At 38.5% G+C, this 26801-nt stretch overlaps 1 protein-coding gene across 5 annotated transcripts in view; it reads left to right on the top strand.

The window, feature by feature from the left end:
- The window catches only part of tln2a (talin 2a), a 48022-nt gene that overhangs the window by 10787 nt on the left and 10434 nt on the right, over positions 1-26801 (top strand). For 3 of the 5 annotated variants that reach the window (XM_072661165.1, XM_072661167.1, XM_072661169.1), the window contains 43 exons: positions 494-623; positions 716-868; positions 1022-1164; positions 1709-1836; positions 2035-2098; positions 2370-2474; positions 2854-3009; positions 3119-3220; positions 3842-3918; positions 6119-6299; positions 6685-6798; positions 6887-6995; positions 7322-7530; positions 7657-7755; positions 7849-8016; positions 8128-8422; positions 9395-9561; positions 11178-11306; positions 11534-11647; positions 12543-12656; positions 12900-13034; positions 13894-14022; positions 14099-14201; positions 14312-14520; positions 15047-15166; positions 15270-15467; positions 15765-15904; positions 16272-16365; positions 18749-18838; positions 18925-19047; positions 19230-19373; positions 19733-19894; positions 20897-21037; positions 21156-21337; positions 21412-21544; positions 22040-22141; positions 22964-23134; positions 23271-23417; positions 23966-24067; positions 24162-24281; positions 24481-24627; positions 26286-26455; positions 26588-26771. In XM_072661165.1, the coding sequence (XP_072517266.1) occupies positions 494-623; positions 716-868; positions 1022-1164; positions 1709-1836; positions 2035-2098; positions 2370-2474; positions 2854-3009; positions 3119-3220; positions 3842-3918; positions 6119-6299; positions 6685-6798; positions 6887-6995; positions 7322-7530; positions 7657-7755; positions 7849-8016; positions 8128-8422; positions 9395-9561; positions 11178-11306; positions 11534-11647; positions 12543-12656; positions 12900-13034; positions 13894-14022; positions 14099-14201; positions 14312-14520; positions 15047-15166; positions 15270-15467; positions 15765-15904; positions 16272-16365; positions 18749-18838; positions 18925-19047; positions 19230-19373; positions 19733-19894; positions 20897-21037; positions 21156-21337; positions 21412-21544; positions 22040-22141; positions 22964-23134; positions 23271-23417; positions 23966-24067; positions 24162-24281; positions 24481-24627; positions 26286-26455; positions 26588-26771 (6003 nt within the window). Of the gene's footprint in view, positions 1-493; positions 624-715; positions 869-1021; positions 1165-1230; positions 1633-1708; positions 1837-2034; positions 2099-2369; positions 2475-2853; positions 3010-3118; positions 3221-3841; positions 3919-6118; positions 6300-6684; positions 6799-6886; positions 6996-7321; positions 7531-7656; positions 7756-7848; positions 8017-8127; positions 8423-9394; positions 9562-11177; positions 11307-11533; positions 11648-12542; positions 12657-12899; positions 13035-13893; positions 14023-14098; positions 14202-14311; positions 14521-15046; positions 15167-15269; positions 15468-15764; positions 15905-16271; positions 16366-18748; positions 18839-18924; positions 19048-19229; positions 19374-19732; positions 19895-20896; positions 21038-21155; positions 21338-21411; positions 21545-22039; positions 22142-22963; positions 23135-23270; positions 23418-23965; positions 24068-24161; positions 24282-24480; positions 24628-26285; positions 26456-26587; positions 26772-26801 lie in introns of those variants that run through there. The other 2 variants (XM_072661166.1, XM_072661168.1) reach the window with 2 other exon arrangements.

Here is a 26801-nt window from a genome sequence, read left to right as displayed (position 1 = left end):
TTTGTATTAAAATACTTGAAGTGTCTTTTTGGGTTCTCTCTGCTTTCAGTTTGTTTTTTCCTTCTGTTTGTCAGTTTACTGTTATCACATACACGTGCATCCAAATTTAAAATTTAATTTTTTTTTTTAAATTCGTTAGTTTTTTTGGTGCCAGTTGTGTACAAATTGTGTACTTTACATACTACAATAATAAATGCACTTTTACTGGTGGGGTACAGCATTAACATACTATGTAGTGCCTTGTATGTGGTATGGGATGCATTCCTCAGGGTTTCAGTTGCTGTTGATGTCCTCTGGAAACCATACTTCTGTTGTGATTTGCAGCATTTCTGACGTTGCATTAGTTTTTCTAAATACGCGTGTGTTGTGTGGTTTTCAAACAAGAAGATTTTGTATGATTTCCTGTTCATTTAATGGCCTTTCGCTTGCCCTTGCTCTTGTGTTGTTGTTTTTTTTTTGTTTTTTTTGCTTACTACCTCTTTCTCTCTGACAGGACATACTAGAGTATAAGAAAAAGCGGAGACCTCAGAAGATTAAAATGCTGGACGGTGCTGTGAAGACCGTAATGGTGGATGACTCTAAAACAGTTGGAGAGCTTCTTGTCACCATATGTAGTAGAATAGGTGCTAAACACAGAATTCCACGTTTGTGTGCATACTCACTCACTCATGCATATACAGAGAGGTCTAAAGCATTTTTCCATTTTGCAACTCAGGAATCGCAAACTATGAGGAGTACTCCCTGATTCAGGAGATGGTGGAGGAAAAAAAAGATGAAGGGCTGAGCACACTGAAGAAAGAGAGAACTCTGCTGAGGGAAGAGAGAAAGATGGAGAAACTCAAAGCCAAATTGCACACAGATGATGACTGTAGGCTACAGGCTTCCTTCAGTGTATTAGTGTATTACTCCATGTTGTATTATTCCATGTTGAATACTAAAAGTGTTGGAGAGTTAATGAATGTTTATGTGGAAATAATAAGCACAGTATATCTTTTTCTCCATCTCTTTCTCTCTCTCTCAGTGAACTGGCTGGATCATGGATGTACGTTTCGAGAGCAGGGGGTAGAAGAAACTGAGACTCTGCTGTTAAGGAGGAAGTTTTTCTACTCTGATCAGAATGTGGATTCTCGGGACCCAGTTCAGCTTAATCTGCTCTATGTGCAGGTCAAACCCTCCTATATTAGTTTTACGCATATGTACAGTAATACAGTAATGTCCTGCTGCCTATAATGTCTCACATTTTAAATCACATGTTTCATGGAATACAGCAACTGCCTATTGACTTCTTTTGCAGTTGAATTTTGATTACGTAGGTTTTCAGTGTCTTCCCACCTACAAGTGAACAGCATTGAAATCATTTGTAGTGACTGATGGTATGATACAAATGGAGCAGAGATGTTAAAAAAGTATTCTTTTAAGGAGAGTGTGCTTATGTTTTATAAGAGTTATCCAGTCTTGCTCCTGGAGGGCTGGTGTCTTGTACAGTTTTGTGCCTTATCTGTTTAAATGCAAAAACTAAACTCAATATTTAACTGGTGAGTTTGCAGGTGTGTTTGATCATCGCCAAACTATGCTGGACATTGAACCTTCAAAACCACAACAGATGAAAGCTGGTCTACAGTCATAAATATGGTAGCACTACTTCCAGAGAGCAAAAGTCCCCCAAATCACCTCAGATCTTTTATTTATTTTTTTTGTCCTCCCACAGGCTCGTGATGACATTCTCAATGGTTCCCACCCTGTCTCGTTTGATAAGGCGTGCGAGTTTGGTGGCATTCAGACACACATCCAGTTCGGCCCTTACATAGAGCACAAACACAAACCTGGATTTCTGGAGTAAGCCATACTGTTCCGCTGGATACAGTTCAATAATTAGTTCTTATATTAAAGCTTAAAGATAAAGTTCTTATATTAAAGCTTATCAATTTACATGTGTGTGCGTGTGCTTGTGTGTGTGTGTGTGTGTGTGTGTGCGCTTGTGGTGGTTTTTTGTTTTGTTTAAAAATAAATAAATAAATAAAAAATAAAAAAAAGCTTAAAGGAGTTCCTACCTAAAGAATACGTCAAGCAGAGAGGAGCTGAGAAGAAAATATTTCAGGTGTGTTAATTTTTTATTTTTTATTTTATATATATATATATATATATATATATATATATATATATATATATATATATATATATATATATGCAGTTGAAATAATGCCCAATTATTATATGTATGTATGTTACAAGCAAGCATTTGGCCAGAGTTTATTATTTGTAGTAATTTGGGCTGTTCACTGTGTGTTATTATATTGATATTATTGGGGATGGTACTGGGTCGGTAATTATTGTGGAGTAGATGAATATTTATATTGTGTATATTGTAGGAGCATAAGGCCTGTGGGGAAATGACAGAGATTGAAGCCAAAGTGAAGTACGTAAAACTGGCCAGGTCACTCCGAACGTATGGTGTCTCCTTCTTTCTGGTGAAGGTGAGTGTGTGTGTGGACTGACTTGATGAGTGAATGAACAGACTGATTTGACTGACTGACTGAGTGGGAGGACGGAGTGATCAATGTTCTTGCTTCCCTGTTTTTTTTATGTTTTTGTTTTGATTTTATGTATGGTGATCTTGAGAGTCATGAAAGGTGCCTATAAATAAAATGTATTATTTAAAAATGTATTACTACTACTAATAATAAAAATAATAACAATAATAATAATAATAATAGTCAATTAAAGGCAAGACTAAGTCCAGAACACATTAAGGTCTAAGTAATTTTTTAGCTTATCAGCCTTAAACTCTGCATTTTGACTTTTAGCAAAACTGTGAGTTATGCTGAATCTATAGTGCTGGCTTTGTTTTCTCAGGAGAAAATGAAGAGCAAGAATAAGTTGGTGCCTCGTTTGCTGGGCATAACCAAAGAATCTGTGATGCGAGTGGATGAGAAAACCAAAGAAGTGTTACAGGAGTGGCCCCTTACCACGGTCAAGAGATGGGCTGCTTCTCCTAAGAGCTTTACTCTGGTACTGAACATGCACGCACGCATGCAAGTTTTTGTGTAGTTATGTAAAATTTTCTTTTAAAGCTATTTTCTAGTGTTCATCTTTGTGTGTGCATTCTTTCCATGTGTAGGATTTTGGAGAGTATCAGGAAAGCTATTATTCTGTACAGACCACAGAAGGGGAACAAATCTCCCATTTGATTGCTGGGTATATCGACATCATCCTTAAAAAGGTCTGCAGGAACTTGAATTGGACATTATTTTAAAATTGCAATACTTAAAGCCAGGGTCATTGGCTTTGGTGGAAGTTAGCCACACATGCTACATAAAACAAAAAATGTGTTCTGCATAATAATTGCTTGGCAAATATTTAGCAAACTACTTCTCCTTCAGCTACCTAGTGTTATAAAACACAGTTTTGTTTTTGCTCTAGATCAATCATCTTATTTTCCTTTCTTTAAAAAGTACTGTTTAGCTGATGCAATCAGAAGTATGTAGCTTGCTAGCTATAAGGCTGTGGCTCCCAACTGTTGAGTAGAAGGTAGACACGCCTCCTTGCTTTGATTGCGAAAGTCTGGGCCAGCCACATAGTCTGTGAGGTGTTTTCCCTCTTCTCCTCTCTCTGGTCAATTTTGGTATAAATATTGCTCTAACTTACAAAATGCTAAACTACAGACGTTTTAACCACAGAACATTCCAAACCAAATGTAATCTCAAATAGGCTCTTAGGTTAGACAGTTTATACTGAACTCTAACAAGAGGAGTTATGCAATATGTATTGTAACAAATCATTTGCCTTTAAAGTAATTATACGAACATGATTAAATATGTGTTTTTGTTATGTTGGCCTGCAGAAGCAGGGTAAGGATCGCTTTGGCTTAGAAGGTGATGAAGAGGCCACCATGCTGGAGGAATCTGTCTCTCCAAAGAAGTATGAAGTTCACACAATAAGGGCATACACACAACAGCAGATTTGTTTTGATAACAAAAAAAAGATGGACAAACTCACATACCTCATTAAATACACCTGGTCTTCTTTTGAACCACTACCCTCCTTCCGCATACAGTCTTGCCACAGAGCTTGATGTAAACAACTCTTTCCCATCTTGTCAAAAAACTACTTCATGTGTCCTACCAACATTTCCAAGTCCTAGACCCTCAAACATTGTCTGTGTGGTGAACCCTGTGTGGTCTTCATTCAGATCACCTGGAATAATTCTAACTCAAATTTTCTAAACGTTTCCCTTCTCAGCAAATATTTTCCCATCATGCTTACCAAGCTTAACTTTTAATGGTCAGGGTTCCCAGTATACACAACATGGCTACAAGGGCCTAATTAATTGCATATTGCAAATTAGGTTTATTAGCAGAATGTACCAGTAGTCAGCTGTTTGCCAATCACATAAACCAATCAACAAGAAATTTTTAAATAGCTCAACACAACTATTAGTTGCTTCGAATGCTTTCTTCAAATGCAGCACAAAATGCCACTTTTAATGACTAGTAGTCTCAGAATTGTTCAGCCCCTTTGTGACCAGCGTCTTTAGTGGCTGTTATGACCTGCTGCAAATGTGGTGTATAGCTAGGCACCAGCTTTTGACAGTGTTCTTGGGGAATCTTGGTCAATTCCTTACGGGCAATGACCTTCAGTTTATTAATAATCTTGGGTTTGTGTGCTGCAGCCACTAGCTTAAAATCCCACCTAAGATTTTCTATGAGGTTCAAGACAGGTGACTGTGATGGCCACTCTAGAATCTTCCAGGACTTTCCTAAACCACTTGGGATCACTATCCTGTTGGAAGGTCCATTGATGCCCAAGCTTCAGCTTTCCACCATGCTTTACTGTGGGCAGGGTGTTTTTTCAGCATATGTTTTATTTTTCCTTCTCCAGATGTACTGCTGAGCCATAAGCCTAAAAAGTTTGTTTTAATTCATTGCCTACTTAAAAATCTGGTGGCAGTGAATTATTTTATTTCCTCTTTCTGCCACATGCCAGTGTTCCTTAAACTTGAGAACTATGCTTCCAACTGTATCTTTAAGAACATTCAGTGCCTTTGCTCTGCACAAACAAAGTAATAATTTAAAATAATTTGTATGCCAACTGTAGCAAGTACACCAGATGTGTTTGAAGTAGTTTTTAGGTTGATGGAATATCAATTGCCAAATTGTGGATGGTACACAGTGGATATAGAACAGGCAGGTGAATAAATATAACTTGTAAAGAATGAGGCCTATAATCATGTGTCAATGGTAGATCAACACATTATTAGGAAGACCACATGTATATTGGGTAGGGCCTCCTTTTGCTTTTAAGACAATCTCAATTCTTCAAAACAAGCAATGATGGTCTGGGCCTAGCAATACCAATCTGTGCTGACTCCTTATATTACTACAGCGCCTCCACCAGCCTGCATTACTGACACAAGTCTGATTGGGTCTATGAATTCATGTTGTTGGCACCACATTTTGCCATTACCATCTGTGTGCCCCAACAAAAATCCAGATTCATCAGATCAGGTTACTTTCTGACAGTCAACAAGGGTGCAGTTTTGTTAAGCTTGTGCCTATCTGCAACCTATTTTTCTGTTTTTGTTGACAGAACATGATGTGCTCCTCTTTTGTAAATCTGCCTCAAGGTTGTGCCTTCTGAGATGCTTTTCTGCTCACCACAATTGTATAGAGTGGTCCTCTGAGTTACTCTGAGGCTTACTGATAGCTAAATCCACTCAATCTCTGATCTTTCACATCAACAAGGCGGAAACAGTTGTGCTAAAAACTCCAGGAGATTAAATAAAGATGCAAACCAACCCTAATGAATTCAGTCTCAGTGGAGCTGCAGTTACCTATTAGGGTTACAATTTTTCCATCCAGTTGTCTTATCTGAGGTACTGTTCTAAACTTGTATAACTCAAAGCCATGAACTCAAATCAGTGAAGAAATGTTTATACAAATATCCAAGAGTGTAATTATTGTTGTTTTCAATTACTGTGTGAGTATATATAATTTATGTTCGATTACATGAATAAACCTGGTACTTTTAAATTAATACTAAATGTGTTTTGTTTGGCATGTCTAGTTCAGTTTTTGCTCTCTCTCTTTCTCTTGCATTGCTCTTACGCTCACTTTCTTAGGTCCAGTGTTTTACAGCAGCAGTTTAATTGTGTTGGACGTGCCGAGCATGGGTCAGTGGCATTACCAGGTGTGCTGCGTACCAGCTCGGTTGGACCAGAGACACTCAATGTGGGCACTATGCCATTGCCACAGCAACAGATCACCACTGGACAGATGCACTTTGGACATATGCCACCACTGGTAAGAGTACCAGAAAAAGTGTAAGCATAAGTTAGCTTTTTTTTTGTAGTTTTTTTCAAATACGTAAGCCACCATGTAGTCTCACACCTTTCATGTGACCCAGTCTCTCTTTCTTGAAGCTCTTTATGAACTTAACCTTCCTCCACACTGATCCTGCATTAAATCTAACCTTTATCTGTTTTTCTTTGTGACAACTATCCAAGATGTCCACACATTTTTAGTATAATCTATACTATAATTATATATAAAACACACAGTTCCATCAATTCATTGCATCTGTACACAAAACAATAACTCCAGATTGTTTAAGTTTGTAAGTTAATCTTGCAATGATGGAAGCAAAATTTATTTTTTTCATGTAAATGTTTGTTTTTAATCTTTTTAGAGTGCAGCTCAGCAGGCTCTAGTGGGGACTATTAACACCAGCATGCAAGCAGTGCAAGAAGCACAGGTTGTCCTTGAGGAAGCAGAGGAATTACCCCCGCTGGGAGATGATTTGGTAAGAACAGACATGGGCACACACTGTTACATTGTTACTTATATTTACATTTACTATTGTGTGCATTCTCCCCTTTCCTCACTCTCAGGCTTCCAAAGTGTGGATCCAGAACAAAGTAGATGAGTCCAAACATGAGATTCACTCACAGGTGGGTGCCATAACTGCTGGTACTGCCTCCGTGGTGAATCTTACAGCAGGTAAGGACATCAGCATTTGTTTCAAAATAATAATAATAATAAAAAAATGTAGTAAACCAACACACACTCACTAAATTAGTAACTTTTTTAAAATGTAGAACTTCCAAGAAGTAACTTTTACAGACATTTTAATAGTACCACATAGCTGTTTTTGGGCATGTTGACATTATAGTCATGAAATTGTAAAATAATTATTAATCATATTGGCATACTAATTTATAATGATATTACAACTTGAATAATAATAATAAAGACGAATGGCCAGTGAGTATATATTGCATGTAGGCCATGTTACTGTGACCTAACATTCAGTTTTTTACTCCTAGGTGCACCGAAAGACACAGACTACACAGCAGTTGGCTGTGCTATCACAACTATATCATCAAATCTGACAGAGATGTCAAAGGGTGTAAAGCTGTTGGCAGCTCTGATGGAAGATGAGGTGGGCAGTGGGCAGGACCTTATGAGGGCCGCCAGAACTCTAACTGGAGCTGTGTCTGATTTGCTCAAAGCTGTGCAGCCCACTTCAGGAGAGGTATGTAATGTGTTATGAAATGTCTTGATAGGTTTTCCATTTTCATTAATCCAGTTAATGTGGGCCTGTTTTTAAGATACTAACAAAACTGTAATGTGCGTCTGTGCGTACTTCTTTGTTCTACAGCCTCGGCAGACGGTGTTGAATGCAGCAGGCAATATTGGTCAGGCCAGTGGGGACCTGCTCCGGCAGATTGGAGAGAAAGAAACTGATGAAAGATTTCAGGTACTCATTTCTTTTCTTTCACCTTCATCTGTATGTCTGTATACTTAATTCACACAAAGTGTGCCCCACCCCTGTCCCCTTCACCCCCTAAAGGATGTTCTAATGAACCTGGCTAAGGCTGTAGCTAATGCAGCAGCCATGATGGTTCTGAAGGCAAAAAATGTAGCCCAGGTGTCTGAGGATACAGTCTTGCAGAACCAGGTTATTGCTGCAGCAACCCAGTGTGCCCTCTCCACTTCACAACTTGTGGCATGTGCTAAGGTAGAGTCTGTTTAATTACAAGCATGGCTCTTCTACGTCGTTTTTTTGGTAAATACTATCAGAGTGAAGTCTTGTTTTTTTGGAATGTTTTCTGTGTGATTTTTGTTTCAGGTGGTGAGCCCTACAATTAGCTCCCCTGTGTGCCAGGAGCAGATGATTGAGGCAGGTAAGTTGGTGGACCGTTCAGTGGAGGGCTGTGTAAACGCCTGCCTCTCAGCCACTGATGATGGAGAGCTTCTGAAGGCGGTCAGTGCTGCTGCTAGTGTGGTCACCCAAGCTCTTACAGACCTTCTCACACATGTGCGGAACTACGCCTCGCGTGGGGAGCCAATTGGACGCTACGACCAAGCCACGGACACAATCATGACTGTTACAGAGAGCATATTCAGCTCAATGGGAGATGCTGGTAAGGGAGATGTTGTATATTGTTGACACTGGATGTCATATAAGGCTTTGCCTCTGTATACCACCTCAATATGAATTTGAATTGAAGCAAGATATATACATAAAAGATATATATATATATATATATATATATATATATATATATATATATATATATATATATATATATAATAATTGTGTGTGTGTGTGTGTGTGTGTCATATATATATATATATATATATATATATATATATATATATATATATATATATATATATATATCCAAACAATATTTTTATTTTTTAAACATAAACAAACTGATAAGTAAGTGAACTAACAGTCTTCTCTTTAGGGATGCTTTTGTTTGGTCTTTAGTAATTAAAAAGTCACGCTCAATTGGTTTGAGGTCAGGTGACTCAAAAGCAATGTAAAATGTTTTTTCCCTTAGAAGCTCTTGGGTTGCTTTTGTAGTATGTTTTTAATTATCTATCTATCTATCTATCTATCTATACTTGGACTCCTTCCTACTAGTTCTGTAGTATTTTAATAAGTGATATATAAATATGAGCAAAAGATTTTTTGGGTGTTGCTGCCCTCATTAATGCATTCATTCTTTTTAAACAGTCCTAATGCTGTCTCTCTGATGGTTTCTGATGGCCTCTTTCACTTGCAGGAATTCCCATGAACAGCTGCCAAATGCAAATTCAACACTTGGAATCAACTTTCTTAACAAATTTCCTTAACATGTCTTGAAATAATAATGGAACAGGCCACACCTCACCATGTTGCATGTTGGTCCATTGTCCAGTTACTTTTAGTCTGTAACAATGTTGACACTGAAATGGACCTAAGTGGTTTGTGGCGAATTTTGGTAAACCCAGCTCACTTTCATTTTAAATCCATTGCAGTAATGTGTTCATGGACCTGAATGTACAATAAGACACGGGCGTAATAGTAGTATTGGTTACTAATAGAAACACATTTTGCCGCTTAGGTGAGATGGTGAGACAGGCGCGGGTGCTGGCCCAGGCTACCTCTGACCTGGTGAATGCTATGAGGTCAGACGCAGAGGCAGATGTTGATGTGGACAATTCTAAGAAACTCCTTGCTGCTGCTAAGCTGCTTGCTGATGCCACTGCTCGGATGGTGGAAGCTGCAAAGGTGTGTAAGATTGAGAGACTAACTCCTGGTTTGGGAGTGCACCATCTCTGACTGCAAGACCCTCCAGCGAATAATGAGGACAGCTGAGAGGATCATCTGCTTCTCTCCCATTAATCATGAACATTTGCCTGCTGCATCCGCAAAGCAACCAGCATTGTGAACGACCCCACCCACCCTTCACACATACTGTTCTCCCTCCTGCCATATGGAAGAACTCACACTCTCATTCACCCAAGATGTGAATCCCAGACCATGTGAAAGCATTTTGCACTAAATACTTCCTCACTGCGTCACTGGACTCTTATGCACATAAGAAGATTGAGCAACAAGCTCAATCAAAGCTCAATCTGTCTGATTTACCGTGGAGGAAATAAGTATTTGATCCCCCACTGATTTTGAAAGTTTTTAACAGTCTATGATTTTTATGGTAGCTTCATTTTGACAGTGAGAGATGGAATATCAAAAAGAAAATCTAGAAAATGAAATAATATTTAAATAAAAAATAATTTGCATTTCATTGAGGGAACTAAGTATTTGATCCCCTAAAAACCATGACTAATGTTGGCTCCCACAGACCACTGACACACCCTAATCTCAGTGATGTCGTTACCTGCATGAGAGACACCCTGTCCCAAATTGTCACCTGTATAAAAGGCCACCTGCCTAGAGACTCAGTGACACTTCAACATCTCCACCATGGGCAAGACTAAAGCTGTCTAAAGATGTCAGGGACAAAATTGTTGACCTACACAAGGCTGGAATGGGCTACAAAGCCATAAGTAAGAAGCTGGATGAGAAGGTGACAACTGTTGGTGCAATTATTCGGAAGTGGAAAAAGTACAACATTACTGTCAATCGACCTAGGCCTGGAGCTTCATGCAAGATATCACCTTGTGGAGTCTCATTAATCATGAGAAAGGTTAAAGATCAGCCAAGAGCGACATGGGAGGACCTTGTTAATGATCTCAAGGCAGCTGGGACCACAGTATCCAAAAAAAACATTGGTAATACACTGAGACATAATGGTTTAAAATCCTGCAGTGCACGCAAGGTTCCTCTGCTCAAGAAGGCTCATGTCCAGGCCCGCCTCAAGTTTTCTTTTAAGGGCACAGGCTAACTTCACTGCATCGACGGGAAGATGAACGGGGCCATGTATCGCAAAATCCTGGGTGACAACCTCCTTGCCTCTGTCAGGGCACTGAAAAGTTTTTTTTTTTGATATTCTATGTGTCACTGTGAAATAACGCTGGCATACAATTATGAGACGTTCCATTTATTTTTTGTAATTAAAACTTTTAAAGTCACTGGGGGGTCAAATACTTATTTCTTCCAATGTATTTATTTTATCCTGCCTTTTACACTTTCTCATCTTTACTGTGCATTGTACTGTACTGTCTGCATTGTGTTGTACTGTCTGTATGCAATTGTTTCTGTCTGCACTGTGTTGTTGCACCATGGTCCTAGAGGAACACTGTTTCGTTTCACTGTGTACTCTGTATGTAGTTGAAATTACAATGATGCCTCTTGACTTGAACACTACTTGTATGTTTGTGTGGATGTACTTGAAATAGTTCTACTTTAAACTTGCCACTGAACCCAATTGTGTGTAATTTAAGGGAGCAGCAGCATACCCTGAAAATGAGGACCAACAGCAGAAACTGCGGGAGGCAACAGAGGGGCTGCGTGTGGCCACCAATGCAGCTGCTCAGAATGCCATTAAGAAAAAGCTCATCACCAGACTAGAGGTCAGTATGTGGAACGAAATTGTTGAACTAGCATTGGCTGTCAAGGCTTCAAATCAAATATTATTGTATATAGTGATCTGTGTTGTGATAAACTCTAGTTAGTGTTTGCCTAGATTCAGGTTGCAACCTTCCACTTTTCTGCAAATAGTGAAGGGCATAGAGAATGTTTTGCAAACAAATAGAATTTACAAATTATTGGTTTGTAAATATGTATTGTCTATTTTCAGAATGCAGCAAAGCAAGCTGCAGCAGCTGCCACTCAGACAATTGCTGCATCACAGAATGCTGCAGCTTCCAACAAAAATACTGCTGTCCACCAACAACTGGTTCAGAGTTGCAAGGTATTTTTTTATGTGTTTTTTTTTTTATTTTATATACAGTTATATACAGCTGATAAATTTGTATTATGGAAAAAAAACATGTGATGTGATTGGGGTAATTATTTGCCAAATGCCAAATTTTTCCAGCAGAAATTGCATCTTAAGTAGTAGAAATAAAATAATTTCCATAGTTTTTCATCCCCTCTATCCCCATAAACCAGTAAATTAATGGAAACATATTATTTTAACTAGCTGTTTTGTTTTTTACTCAGTCAATCATATTTAATGAACCATGTTAACATATTGAACATGTGATTCTAAATAAAATAATGCAATCTTGATTTTTATTTAACGTATTTATTTATTTATTTTTGTTTGTTTTTAGTTTTTTTTCTCTACAAAAAGCAGCACATGATGCCACCCTTTAAGGAGTTTTACATACATGTGCAAAACAAAGGACTCCTGTGAACCACAACCATGAATCCATAACAAAAAAAAAACGATTTCAACCATGGGAAGGTTGCGAGGCACAAATCACTGCTGACCAAAAAGAACACAAAGGCTTGTTTTGTATTTGCCAAAAATATGAACCCTTAGTAAATATTCTGTGGACTTATAAATGTATGACCAAACACTCAAGTGCAGCGGGACAATAATCCTATTCATACAAGCAGGTTCACCTCTAAAAATCTCCCCCCAAAAAAAAAAGGTTTTAGGGGTCAAAGCCTTGACTTAAATTCTATTGGGATTCTGTGACGAGACCTTAAACGAGCAGCTCAGAAACCCCTTCAGTGTGGCCAAATGAAACAAATTCTGCAAAGTAGAGTGGGTCAGAATTTCTTCCAATTCCTCCAAAAGACTTATCTCAAGTTAAGTACTTTTATGTCATAAACGTGTTGCTAATGTGTGCTTTTAGGCTGTAGCTGACCATATTCCTCAGCTGGTACAGGGTGTGCGGGGCAGTCAGGGCCAACCTGAAGATGACTGTGCCCATCTCTCCCTCATCATTGCCAGCCAAAACTTCCTCCAGGTACTTGCTGCCCAAGCCAGCCCATAACACTGATCTGGAATTACTATTTTATGTGGTGATGCCTTGATTCCTTTCGATTTTTTAATTTATTTTTCGCATAATGACAGAAAAGTAATTAACATAAAATAATCCTACACCCCCAAAATAAACTCTTTATTTTCTAAAATGTCTGTAGTATACTGGTCTGATTCAGATGAATGCATGTGTATTGTATTAAAGCCTTGTTGTTTTTCTTTTATTTAGCCTTGCAGCAAGCTGGTGGCATCTGTTAGGTCCTCTGTCCCAACAGTGGCTGATCAGGCAGCTGCCATGCAGCTGGGACAGTGTGCTAAAAACCTCTCCACTAGCCTCACAGAACTCCGCACTGCTGCACAAAAGGTACCAGTGCTCTTTCAGGCTCTCTTTCCACATTCTCATGTATAATGTTTCTCATGTTTTGTTTAGTTTTTTGTTGGTTTGTTTGTTTGTGAGGTTTTTCTTGTGTGGTGGTTTGTATTATTTTTTATTTATTTATATTTTTTTATGAATTTGTTTGGAATGTAGTCCATGCTGGTCCAAGAAACTGTGAAAATTCTTTTCCTTCACCCTCTTGTTGATTCAGTTCAGAAATACTGTGTAGCTTGGGCAATCCTGGTCTAAATGTCTTACTGTAAATAGCTAAGCAAGTAGAAAATGAAGAAATGGGCCTGGGAAAAATGTTTGAGAATTGGGAATTTAGATTGCTCTTCCTGTGGTAGTCCGTTGTGGATTTTGAGGTGTGTTTAGGATAACTGTCCCACCATAGAAGCCATCCTCTTTCAATCATTAGTTTTTTTTTATAAACAGTGTGAGTGTTTACTTCCAGAATTCGCTGGTATTTAATTAAATCCATTCTTTCGTCTATCACAAGCCCAAAGCATCTTTCCCCCTTCTAGTTGGAGTAGGATACTTTTCATGAAATTCTGCTCCCTTTTTTTCTCTCCATACATTTGCTTAGTGAAGCCAAAAAGTGGTCTTTTAACAACACCAGTTTCCAAAATATATAATGTTTCCAAAATATATCACGCTTGCTTTAAAAACATCTGGTTTTAGATCTGTGGTGAAGATGGTTAGTATTTGGATAAACTATTTATTAACCAGATTATGTATTACTTAATTATTACTTAAGTATTGCAACATGAAATGTATATCTGGGTCACAGGGTCTGAGTGTGTTTTTTGTTTTTGTTTTTTGGGTCTTTTTTGCCATTGTTGTCTAGGCTCATGAAGCTTGTGGGCCAATGGAGATAGACTCTGCACTTACTGCTGTACAGACTCTGAGGAACGAGCTTCAGGACGCCAAGATGGCTGCTGTCAAGCAGCAGCTCAAACCTTTGCCTGGAGAATCAGTTAGTGGAGTCTTATTAGTAATGCTTGACACTTCATTATATGTCTTTTTTGAGTGTTAATGAATTTGCGTTGTAGTTGGAGAAATGTGCCCAGGACCTTGGCAGTACATCTAAAGCTGTTGGATCTTCAATGGCTCAGCTGCTCTCCTGTGCTGCACAAGGCAGTGAGCATTACACGGGTAAAAAAAAAAAAAACACACAACTGAGAGTCTTTGGTAAGCATTTGCATAATTTACATAGGAATGTAATTTTCTGTACATCCATGTACATTTGTGTGTGACAACTACAGGTGTTGCTGCTAGAGAGACTGCTCAGGCTCTGAAGACCCTTGCACAGGCAGTGAGGGGTGTGGCTGCAGCTACCTCTGACCCTGCAACAGCCCTAGCTATGTTGGATACAGCTTGTGAGGTCATGGAAGGCTCAGATATGTTAATCTCCACAGCCAAGGAGGCATTAATTGTCCCTGGTGATGCTGAGAGCCAGCAAAGACTAGCACAGGTACATATTGCAAGTATGCGTTTTCTGCCAAAAAAGTTGCATTTGTCCTTATTTGATCTGATTGTGAACAAGATGAAAAATGCCAAACTTGCTAAAACACTTTACTGCAGTGGGGGTTGAATAATGTTGAACACAACCGTGTGTGTGTGTGTGTGTGTGTGTGTGTGTAATAAATATATGTATGTATTTTATTTATTTATGTAGAATAGCATTTGACAACATGGTTGTGCACATGTTTAATGGTGCAAAATAAGTTGCATGTCCATCAATTAGCTCCAACATTGTGATGAATACAAACAAATGTCCTTTTGAAATGGAAGGAATATATATATTTGCTTGAAAAAAATTGCCTTTTAGCAGCCCTTGCAATGGCTGAAGTCACAAGTGCTTGCTATTTAAATAAATAAAATGTGTACATTCAAAAGGCGTACACAAACATGTAACTTAAGTCATTAAAGCTGTCCTGATTTGTGCTATGTATTTATTTAGAAGAAAGAGAAGATGATTTTCCTCTGTTTGTGTTTAGATGGCAAGGTCTGTGTCTCACTCCCTCAACACATGTGTAAACTGCCTTCCAGGGCAGAAGGATGTTGACGTGGCTCTGAAGAGCATCGGTGAGGCCAGCAAAAGATTGCTGGTGGAGACCGTGAGTTATTATTGGACAATGTAAACAGTATTTAAAGAAGTTCATTTGTAGTGTTGTTTCTGTGGATCTACATGCATTCCACTTGGAATTGTATTTTCCTTAGCTTCCTCCCTGCAGTAAGTCCTTCCAGGAGGCTCAGAGTGATTTAAATCAGACAGCAGCTGATCTGAACCAGTCTGCAGGCGATGTGGTCCATGCTTCCAAAGGAACCAGCTCTCAGCTTGCTGATGCTTCTGGAAAGTTTACTGAAGACTTTGATGAGTTTCTGGATGCTGGCATTGAGATGGCTGGCCACACACAGGCAAGTTTACCTTTAGCTTCTGTGAGTTAGTGTGTCAGGAGAACGAGCATCTGATCAGACAAGCACCCCTGTTTCTGGGTCACCAAGAAATCTTCAACTTCCAATTTTCATTTTCCAGTCCTGGCCAAACTAGTATTCACAAGTAAGTATTACACTAAGTTGAAACAATGTTTTAACTTTTTTACAAAAATGACCAGAAACTGAATTTCAGAAGCAGATGCTGATGAGTCCTTTTGATTCATTGTGAAATTTTATGGAAAAATTTAAAAAAGTTCAAATTCTTACTATCTTTTATAGAGTAAGGATGATCAACTCCAGGTGATTGGGAATCTGAAGAACATCTCCACGGCCTCCAGTAAACTACTGTTGGCTGCAAAGTCTTTATCAGTAAACCCTGGAGCAGCTAATGCCAAGAACTTGCTTGCTGCTGCTGCTAGGTGTGTGTCTGTGTTTGAATACAAGCTGTTTGTGTAGTATCCTTTAGATTTGTAGACTTAAGATGTCCCTTTTAAAAATGCTTAGAATATATTAAAGATATTTTGGGATGTATTTTTAACTTTTTGGTGGGATTATTATATATTAAGTCATGTGAATGAAAGCACAGGTGCCTGCCATACATAATCAATAGAAAGGAAAAAAAAATATTTAAGCTGATTGATACATGTGTTGAATTCTGTGATGTTGAATTGCTCCTGTACCTTTTTAACTTTGTTTTGTTTTGTTTTTTAATAGAAATTTATTTTTTGGTTATGGAAGCCACCCCCTCCCCTATGTCCCCACACTTACTTTACTTTTTTGTACCAGGTCTGTAACAGACAGCATCAACCATTTGGTTACTCTGTGTACACAGCAAGCTCCAGGACAGAGGAAATGTGACAATGCACTCAGAGAGCTGGAGGTACCTCACATTATTCATTACCTCCCTCATTCGCTTTGTCTTTAAATTACTGGACATTACTGGATAGAATTATCTGTGTGCAGTGTGAACAGATTTTGAAGCTTGGGAATCCCATTTTCAACTCTAATTGTAGAGCACAAAAGAGGTACTCTTGTAATAGAAATTATTCCACCTTCATTGCAGATTAGGTTTATTAGCAACATGTATAGACTTTCAGCTGTTTGCTGTAAACCAATCCAGAAACCAGCTTAGCCCATTCCTCATGGGCAGTGACTGCCAGTTGACTAATATTCATGGCTTTGCATGCTGCAACCATCTTTTTCAAATTCCACCAAAGTTTTTTTGATTAGGTTCAAGTCAGGTGACTTGAAAACCACTGCCTTTGCTAAATAGACTAAGATTCTTCAGCAACAAGCAAGGGTGCAAGATGGCTACATTTAAAGCAGAGTATTTTCTGGGATGACTTTCTTTCGAGACTTTGCCAAGCCTCTAATGCAGCCATCTTTGGCTCTTGCTTGTTTTAGGGCCTTGTTTCCTTAAGTTTTGGATTGTGGCCAGTTCCTTATTGTTTTCCCTCTTGCCTTCAATCTGATAGAGCTTAATCTTGGTTTTGGGGAAAATCTTTGCACCCAGATATGTAATTAAATTGTTATTTAGTAAAATAGAAAGTGTCTAAATTGGTATGCATCAGAGGTTCTTATTTAATGGTGAATTTCTTTTGAGAATGGGTTTTTTCTTCCTGATAAGTGATTAATCGCATTAAACGTTTATCTTTGCTTGTGAAGTCCCAACCTGTGTGTGTGTATGTCTGATCTACTTGAACCAGCACACCACATACGAATATATATATATATATATATATATATATATATATATATATATATATATATATATATATATATATATATATACTCTACATACACACACACCAAGGGCAATTGTAGGCTTAGAGGTTTAGGGGTACTGAGGACCCAAAAGAAAACAGCTCATAAAAAAGAAACCCTACATTTTAAAGTCATTTTGGACTATCAATCCAAAATCAGTGTTGGGGAAAACACTGCGGCTGGAAAGACACCAACAAATCTAAAAACCGAAAGAAAAAAAAATCATTTTATTGTATGTATTCATGTATGTATGTATTCATACATTTTATTCAAAGTAAAATATAATAAAAGATAAACTTAATATAATATAAAACTGTATACTTTTACTGAATACTCCTTTCACCTGTTCTTCAATGATCAGGAGCCTCACAGGACCACTACAGGGCAGGTATTATTTGGGTGGTGGATCATTCTCCGCACTGCAGTGACACTGATGTGGTGGTGTGTTCGTGTGTGGTGTGCTGGTTCAAGTAGATCAGACTCAGAAGAGCTGTTGGAGCTTTTAAACACTATATTACCTCACTGTCCATCTATAAGATGCATCTACTTTGTTGGTCCACTTTGTAGATGTAAAGTCAGAGACAGAAGCTCATATGTTGTGTTAATCATCTTCTAGTTCTTAATCAGTGGTCACAGGATGGTGCCCATGGGACTGGATAGTTTTGGTTGGACCTGGTTGGACCTGTTTTCAGTCCAGTAGTGACACTAAGGTGTTTAAAAACATCAGCAGCTCTGCTGAGTCTTATCTGCTTGTGCCAATGCACACACTAATACACCACCACATCTATGTATTATAAAATGTTGGTGAGAATCCAGATTTGAAAACAGGAGATCAAATTATTGTGGACTCTACTGCAGTCCGTGCAGTAGAAAACAAATGCTGCCTTTGCATCTTGGCACCTGAACCTGTCTCTTTTTTTCTGGAAAAAAAATCGAATATCCATCCTGACTGACTAACCACACACATACACACAGTTATGTTATAGTATCATCTCTTCATATCTTCATATCCTTGTGTAACATCAGTTAGCTAATACATACATACAGACAGCACTACTCAAGCACCTTGGCTTTAATAACACACAGGCCAACCAATGGCACAGCACGAATAGCTTCTCTCACTCCTTTTTAAACAGTAATCAGACCACCTGCATTGTTAGCCAGCTAAATAAAATAAAACGTCATCTAGTCACTCTTAGCTAACAATAACATAATAAAGAGTGCATCAGAAATATGGACTGCTGATAATGACAGCAATGTGTTGGTTCTGAGTGATGACTTACAAAAATACTTTAAAACTAAAAAGACTAAACATATTCAAACATTATTATTGGTATAATACTCATTGCCTTGGAAATATATGACGAAACAACAATGTACAGTGTACCAGTATTTTTAAAATTTGTAGTAATATGAAATTAATAACAAAATGATCTTTTTATTGTCTGCCTTTTTAATTAATCTCATAGTGTTTTAATTGTGTGCTGTGTTTTTTCTAGGCTGTGAGAATGCTGTTAGATAACCCTAACGAGCCAGTCAATGGGTTGTCATACTTCGACTGCATTGAGAGCATCATGGTAAACTCTAAGGTACATTCGAATAGACATTTGAATAGACATTTAAATTATTTATACTATGCAGATTAATATGTTAAATGTACTTTGTGTGTGTGTAGGTTCTTGGTGAATCTGTGGCTGGTATCTCCCATAATTGTAAGACAGGAGATATTTCATCTTTTGGAGAGTGCGTCACTGTGGCCTCTAAGGCTTTATGTGGGCTCACGGAGGCAGCTAGACAGGTGTGACATTTTGCATCTTAGTTTTTTGCACAGCAGATCATTAGTACCTGTCTGTTTTTGTAGTGCTGATAAGTATATTCTCCAATTACGTTAACCGATTTTGCAATTATATATCTAGCTCTCTGTTGACCACTTTTTTTTTTTTGTTAATTCAAGTATTTTGATCATTCTCCTATTTGTAGACTTCATACTTAGTAGGGGTGTCTGACCCCAACAGCCAGGCTGGTCATCAGGGCTTAGTGGATCCCATTCAGTTTGCTCGAGCAAATCAGGCGATCAAGATGGCATGTCAGAACCTCATTGACCCTGGCACTAGTCCCTCCCAGGTAAGCATGTGATTGAACATAGCGATCACAATTAGTCTGCAAGAGGCCATGATTTGTATCAAATATTACACCCATTTTTAACATGCTTTTATATATATTTTTTTTTATGATTTTTTCTTTCTGTGAAATCTGTCTGAAACCAGTTGTGTTTAGTTAATGAATTAAACATTTGTTACTTAATTATTTTCTGCAATACTGCAATTTGACAAACATATAAACACTTCTATTTCATTTATTTTATTTTACCCCTGCTATGGCCTAGTTTTTGCCCCAAACATTTGATACTACATTTAGTATTTCTGTCAACTAAAATTGTGGTGTTATGACAAGCTGTGTGCAATTATATTTGTGTGTTGTAGGTGCTGTCTGCTGCCACCATTGTGGCCAAACACACCTCTGCATTGTGTAACGCCTGCCGACTGGCCTCCTCTAAGGCGGCAAACCCTGTTGCCAAACGTCACTTTATCCAGTCAGCCAAAGAGGTGGCCAATAGCACAGCCAACCTGGTCAAAACTATTAAGGTACTACCACTGCCAGGACATAACTTTTTAAAAAACAGAAACAGTGAAAAATCAGTGGAAATCCATGAAGTATTGTTAGCTACACTGATTGTCCATAACAATAACAAAAACATTGATTGTCTTAATTTACAGTGGGATCTATCAAGGAGTGAACGTATTAGGTCAGTTCTTGAAGTTGGTGTGTTGAGCAGGACAAATAGGAAAGGTTAAGGGTCTGACACACATTTGAGAAGGGCCAAATTGTTATTGCTAGATGACAATGGGCAGTGCATCCCCAAAACATCAGGCAGGTCTTGTGGGGGTTTTCTGGTACTTATAGTGGTCCAAGAAAGGACTTCCCATTTTCCAGTAGAAAGATAATCTTCACTAAAAATCACTGAACACATTTTTGTCTACATTTTCCTAATTGTCACTACGCCTTTTACTGTTATTACAGTCACCATATTTGCTTTATAAGATGAATATATAATATTGTAATTTATAATATCAGCGTCTATGAAATAGCAGAGTGATGCTAAATGTAAAAAGTTTAAGAGTACGTATGCTTGTCAGCTTTGGTTCAATTAAAACAAATCCTGGTGCAATTGCTCTGTTAGTATGTTTCATTAGAGTAATTGTTAATGCTGCCTTTTGAACTCTACTGTGCACCAAACAAGACTGCCTAAGCAGGTGAGTCTCGGTCAGTTTCTATACGAATACTGGTGCAGTTAGTTTGAAGTATGAACACAAAACGAACCAAACACTAAGTTGTGCACAAACACAGGTTTACTCCTGCCCTCAGAATCTAGTATAAACCCTGCCCACCAATGGCATGCTGTTTGCATTTGCATGCATTCTGTGCTTTAACAACTTCTGTCTGATGTTTTTGTTTAGTGGGGCTGTGTCCCAAACCACACACTACAACACCACATATTGTTTCAAAACTAGTCAGCATTAGACTTTTGTGTATTGTTATACCCTTAAATGTAACTTTAAAAAAAAAAAAAATTATTGTATGTTCAGGCTCTTGATGGGGATTTCTCTGATGAGAATCGTGGAAAATGTCGTGTTACAACAGCTCCTCTCATTGAAGCTGTGGACAATCTGACTACTTTTGTCTCCAACCCTGCATTTGCCAGTGTTCCTGCTCAAATAAGCAAGGAGGTGTGTTTGTTTTTTTGTTGTTGTTGTTTTTTGTGCTCCTCTGCTTTTAGTAATTTCTGACTTTTCATAATACACTTTAACGTAAGGACTATAATGGCAAATGCACACCAAACTTTAGGGCTCTGCTGCACAGGAGCCAATCCTTCAATCAGCATGCTCCATGCTGTACAGTTCTACACAGCTCTTGAAGACTGCACGCTCCTTGGCTATAAACCCAAAAGATCCTTCCACATGGTCCTTGCTTGCTGACCACTCACATACTGTGTCGGACTCCATCAAGAGCCTCATCATGGCTATCAGGTACAATACAGAAACATATACATAAGCACAGTTAAAAATGCAATGTTTTAATGTATTACTATTTCATTCTGCAGGGACAAGGCTCCTGGTCAGAGGGAGTGTGACTCTGCCATAAACTGTGTTAATCAATGTATCAGAGATATTGAACAGAAATCTCTTGCTGCTGTTAGTCAAAATCTACCTGCTCAAGAGGACATCTCTTTGGAGGTAATTATCAGCAGCTGTGAAAGAATGTTAAATAATATAGATATACACTGTATGGACGAATATTGGGACACCTACTCCTTCATTGTTTCTTCTGAAATCAAAGTTTGTTCAGCTTTTGTTTGAGTCTTTTTTTGTCCAGGGAAGGCTTTCTACTGAATTTTAAAAGCTTGCTATGAGGATTTAATGGCCTTGAGGAACAAGAGCATTAGTGAGGTCACTAATGTTTGATGATCACCACCCCAACTCATCCCAAAAGTTTTGGATGTCTCACCAAACTGCACCACAGCTCAGGGATTTTCATATTTATCTGCTTCTTGTTCTATTGTCAATATTTCTCTACAGGCACTAGACAATGTGCATTTGCTCATCTGTGTCAGCAATGGGTCGCTGAATGAAGGGTGTCCACAAACATTTGGACATAATGTGTATAATCTGCTGAAGCGTTATATAATTTTTGCTCAGTGAGTGTTAACAAGGCTGGTTCTACCCCCTCAGGCTTTGCAGGAGCAGCTGATGTCATCAGTGCAGGAAGTGGGCCACCTGGTTGAGCCAATTTCCACAGCAGCCAAGGGGGAGGCAGCGCAACTGGGACACACGGTGCTTATAGGCCACTTTGCTTTAAAAATACTATTGTTTTTTTTTTTGTGTGTGTGTGTGTACAGGCCCACCTCTCATCTGTGACTCAACCAAATTATCCAGCCAATTTGGCTAGCATTGTGCTATCCAAATGATGGCAGTTCACATTCTGCTCAAACTGTGTTTTGCTGCAACAGTTTGAAAATATGTGGTTGGCTGCCTATACATGTATCACTGTAAGCACATGGGTGAGAGTAGGGTAAATTGAGAAGAAAATTTTGGAAAATACCAAAAAAAAAAACAAAGGGGGATCCATTTTTTTGGTATTTTCCAAAAGGTGTCAACTATTCTAACAATCAGTGGTTGCTGGAGTGATTGACGCCTTGCAAAGATAAGCAAATGGAATAAAGGTAAAGGTGCAATACACAATGTACAGTGAAATGTGTCCTCCGAAATTGCTCCATCCGTGGTAGTGAACACACATGTACTAGTGGCAGTGAGCACACACACAGAGCGGTGGGCAGTTGGTACTTCAGCTGGGGATTGAGGGAGGAGACCACCTTCACCCCCCCCCCCCCTACCTGATTACCTGATTTAAAACGATTACCTTTCTGTCTCATGCCCACCTCTCTAACCATTTGGCCTACTGTCAAATGTCTATCAGCTTGACCTTTCTCTTAAAATATATGTAAATATATATAAACACTAAAGGTAACCTTTCAGTAAGGTAAACTTATTTAGACTAATTAGAATTGTCTTTGCACACTTTGATATCCATTATATATCTACCCACACTTGACCCACCCACAGATCTTTTTTTATAAATATTTTTTCTTTTCACAGGTGTCTCAGCTTGCTAATTACTTTGAGCCTCTGTGCAGTGCAGCAGTGGCCATGGCTTCTAAAATCATTCACCACCAGCAGCAGATGAATCTTTTAGACCAGACCAAAACCTTAGCTGAGTCTGCTCTGCAAATGCTTTATGCTGCCAAGGAGGGTGGGGGGAACCCAAAGGTTTGCCATTTATAATTTTCTTTTATATATATATATATATATATATATATATATATATATATATATATATATATATATATATATATATATATATATATATATATATATAAATAAACATATTTCTTGGTGATTTCAGGCAACCCTTACCCATGATGCCATAGCAGAGGCGACCCAACTGATGAGGGAAGCAGTTGATGACTTATTGTTGACCCTGAATGAGACTGCCAGTGAGGTGGGCATAGTAGGTGGTATGGTGGACTCCATTGCTGATGCCATGGGCAAGGTAACAAACAATCAGAACTTGTAGATATAACTGCAGCTCTGCCATAAATTGTCTTAATAATTTATTGATTCATTTTGCTGTTTGTGTGTTGTAATCAATGTTTTGTTGTGTTTTTATGGGTGTTTTGTTAAAGAGAAAGAAAATCAGTCAGATAATACAGGCCAGTGTAAAGGTAAAGGTTCACGTATCTGCCCCTGTACTATGTACAGCGTAATGTGTCCTTCATATTTTACCCTTCTGTGGTAGTGAACACACACTAGTGAACTAGGGGCAGTGAGCACACACACACACACACACACACACATACACACACACAGAGTGGTGGGCAACCAACTTCAGTGCCTGGGGAGCAGAGAGGGTGAAGGGCCTTCCTCAAGGGCCTAACAGTGGCAGCTTGCCGAGCCCACAACCTTGTCATCAATAGCCTGGAGCTCTAACCGGTTTTACTATATTAGATGGCATATTAAATTATGTAATTGCAATTTAAGTAATTCGTATATTGTATGTTTAATTGAAAATATGCTTCTACATATGTTCTGCTCTTGTAGTTGGGTGAGGGGACTCCATCAGAGCCAAAAGGTTCCTTTGTGGACTACCAGACCATCATGGTGAAGTACTCCAAAACCATTGCTGTTACAGTACAAGAGATGGTGAGCAACAATGATTCACCTCTTCAGACAGTGTCCAAGTACACAGTCTGTTTCATTTATCTCTCTTGCTCTCTTTCGTTCTTCTTCCGCTTAGATGACAAAGTCAGTGAGTGGTCCTGCGGAGCTGGGTAGTCTTGCATCTCGGGTCACAGCAGACTATGGTCAACTGGCACTACATGGATGTCTCGCTGCTGCTACAGCTGAGCCTGAGGAGGTGTTGTGTTTTTATTTATTTATATATATAAACCCTGTATGATGCTGACAAAATTATTTTCTTATTTTCAAATTTATTTTCTCTATTACTGCTCTGTTTTGTTTTTTTTTCTTTTCAAATTTAAAGATGTTTATCCAAAGCTGAATTGCAGTTTGAAAATTAGCTGTGTGTAACCCCACATTGAGCTTTCCATTTGCAGATTGGGGTACAGATAAAGACACGCGTGCAGGAGCTAGGCCATGGCTGCATTGTGATGGTGCAGAAAGCTGGAGCTTTGCAGATCTGCCCATCTGACTCAATCACCAAGCAAGAACTCATTGAGTGTGCACGCGTTGTCACTAAAAAGGTACCATCAAAAATACCATCAGGTCTAGAAGTATTTGGACAGTGAGACAGTTTATTATTAGTTTTATTTTTATTTGTTATTTTCTCAGTGGATCTGAAATTAATTATTTAATATATTATTGGAATGTAGACTTTCAGTTCTAAATTAAATTCAATTCAATTAAAATCCATTTTTTACATTGTTCCACTGTTAACACAGGCTCAAAAGAAATTTAACAAACAAACAATTGATGTTTTGATGCATTAAAAAGTGGCTGCCCAAAGTCTGGATCTTATGAACGTCACCAAATGTTGAGTTTCCTCTCTTAAGATGCTTTAATAGGTCATTACTGCAGCCGTCTTCAGTTTCTGCAGGTCAGGGGACTGATCCTGCCATTTAAGAACATTCCATTATCTATCTATCTTCCAAAAGTTTAAATACACTTAGATTACTTGCCTTTAAGCAATTTGGGACAGCCCATATGATGATGTCATGTCTTTGGAAGCATCTGCTAGGTTTATTGGCAATATTAACTAGAGTTCATTAGAGACACACCTGTGAATGTATGTTTAAGGCACAACTGAAACACACTGCATCATGGGAAAGGCGAAAGAAATCAGATATTAGGATTGTGGATCACCATCCCAAAAGTGAAACACGGGGGTGGCAGCATCATGTTGTGGGGTTGTTTTGCTGCAGGAGGGACTGGTGCACTTCACAAAATAGATGGCATCATGAGGAAACAACATTATGTGGAAATACTGAAGCAACATCTCAAGACCTCAGCCAGGAAGTTAAAGCTTGGGTGCAAATGGACAATGACCCGAAGCATACTGCCAAACTGGTTACAAAGTGGCTTGTAGATAACACAGTCAATGTTTTGGAGTGGCCATCACAAAGCCCTGATTTCAATCCTATTGAAAATTTATGGGCAAAGCTGATAAGACATGTGCGAGCAAGGCGGCCTACAAACATGGCTCAGTTACACCAGTTATGTCAGGAGGAAAAGGCCAAAATTCCTGCCAACTATTTTGAGAATCTTAGGAAGGATGTCCAAAATGTTTGACCTAAGTGATACAATTTAAGGGCAATGGTACCAAAAATGAATGAAATGTATTTAAACTTTTGACTTTGAAGAAAGTAATAAAAATTGCCTTAAAAAATCCCTCGCTCATTATTCTGGATTTAGCCAATAGAAATAATTTTGGGAATCCTAATTGACCTAAAATGGGAAAAATTTATTCTGATTTAATGTCAGGCCATGAGAAAGAAAATGCATATGTGTCTTTGTATATAGTTTATGTAAACTTCTGGTTTCAACTGTATTAAGCGATGACTTTCTTACATATCACCCAGTAAGACCTGATGAAGGCATAAGAGTGTGTATCTGCATGTAAAATACATTCTTAACAATAAATGTGCTACAAAGGGTTCTTTGAGTGATGTCTTTTAGTTCCATAAAGAACCATTTTTTAAGTGAGGGGTGTGTGTCTGTGTGTTTGCTTACAAAATGGATGTAATAGTTCTTTACCAACTGCAAAGCTCTTCTTTTTTGTTTTTTCTGAAAGCAAAAGTTCTTTTATGGCATCAGTCAAAGAACCTTTGTAGAATCTTTATTTTTAAGAGAGTATAAACTTAAATGAACCAGGGCTCTGTGTGTGTCTGTGTGTCTCTGTTAGGTTTCTATGGTGTTATCTGCTCTGCAGGCTGGCAATAAAGGCACTCAGGCATGCATCACTGCAGCCAGTGCTGTATCTGGAATCATTGCTGACCTGGACACCACAATCATGTTTGCCTCAGCTGGGACACTCAATGCTGAAATTGACACAGATTCTTTTGCTGACCATAGGTAACACAGTGTTAGTCAGACAGTTTTTGTATTGACATGCAATTTTTATTATATAATGAGGATTGTAATCAATTGCACTAAGCTGAAAACAATAAGATACGAATGTACTTCTGAGCCATGTGTTATTCTTAGGGAGAATATTTTGAAGACAGCTAAGGCTCTGGTGGAGGACACAAAAAACCTGGTGTCTGGTGCAGCTTCTGGTCAGGAGAAATTAGCCTGGGCTGCCCAGTCTTCAGCCAAGACCATCACACAGCTTACTGATGTTGTGAAACTAGGAGCAGCCAGCATCGGCCCAGATGATCCTGAGACTCAGGTAGACAAACAGGAAATTTATAAATCAGAT

Source organism: Salminus brasiliensis, chromosome 17 (genome assembly GCF_030463535.1).
Source record: "Salminus brasiliensis chromosome 17, fSalBra1.hap2, whole genome shotgun sequence".
Classification (NCBI taxonomy): domain Eukaryota; kingdom Metazoa; phylum Chordata; class Actinopteri; order Characiformes; family Bryconidae; genus Salminus; species Salminus brasiliensis.
The sequence above is the reverse complement of the archived record's forward strand: the minus strand, read 5'-3'. Positions and strand labels throughout refer to the sequence as shown.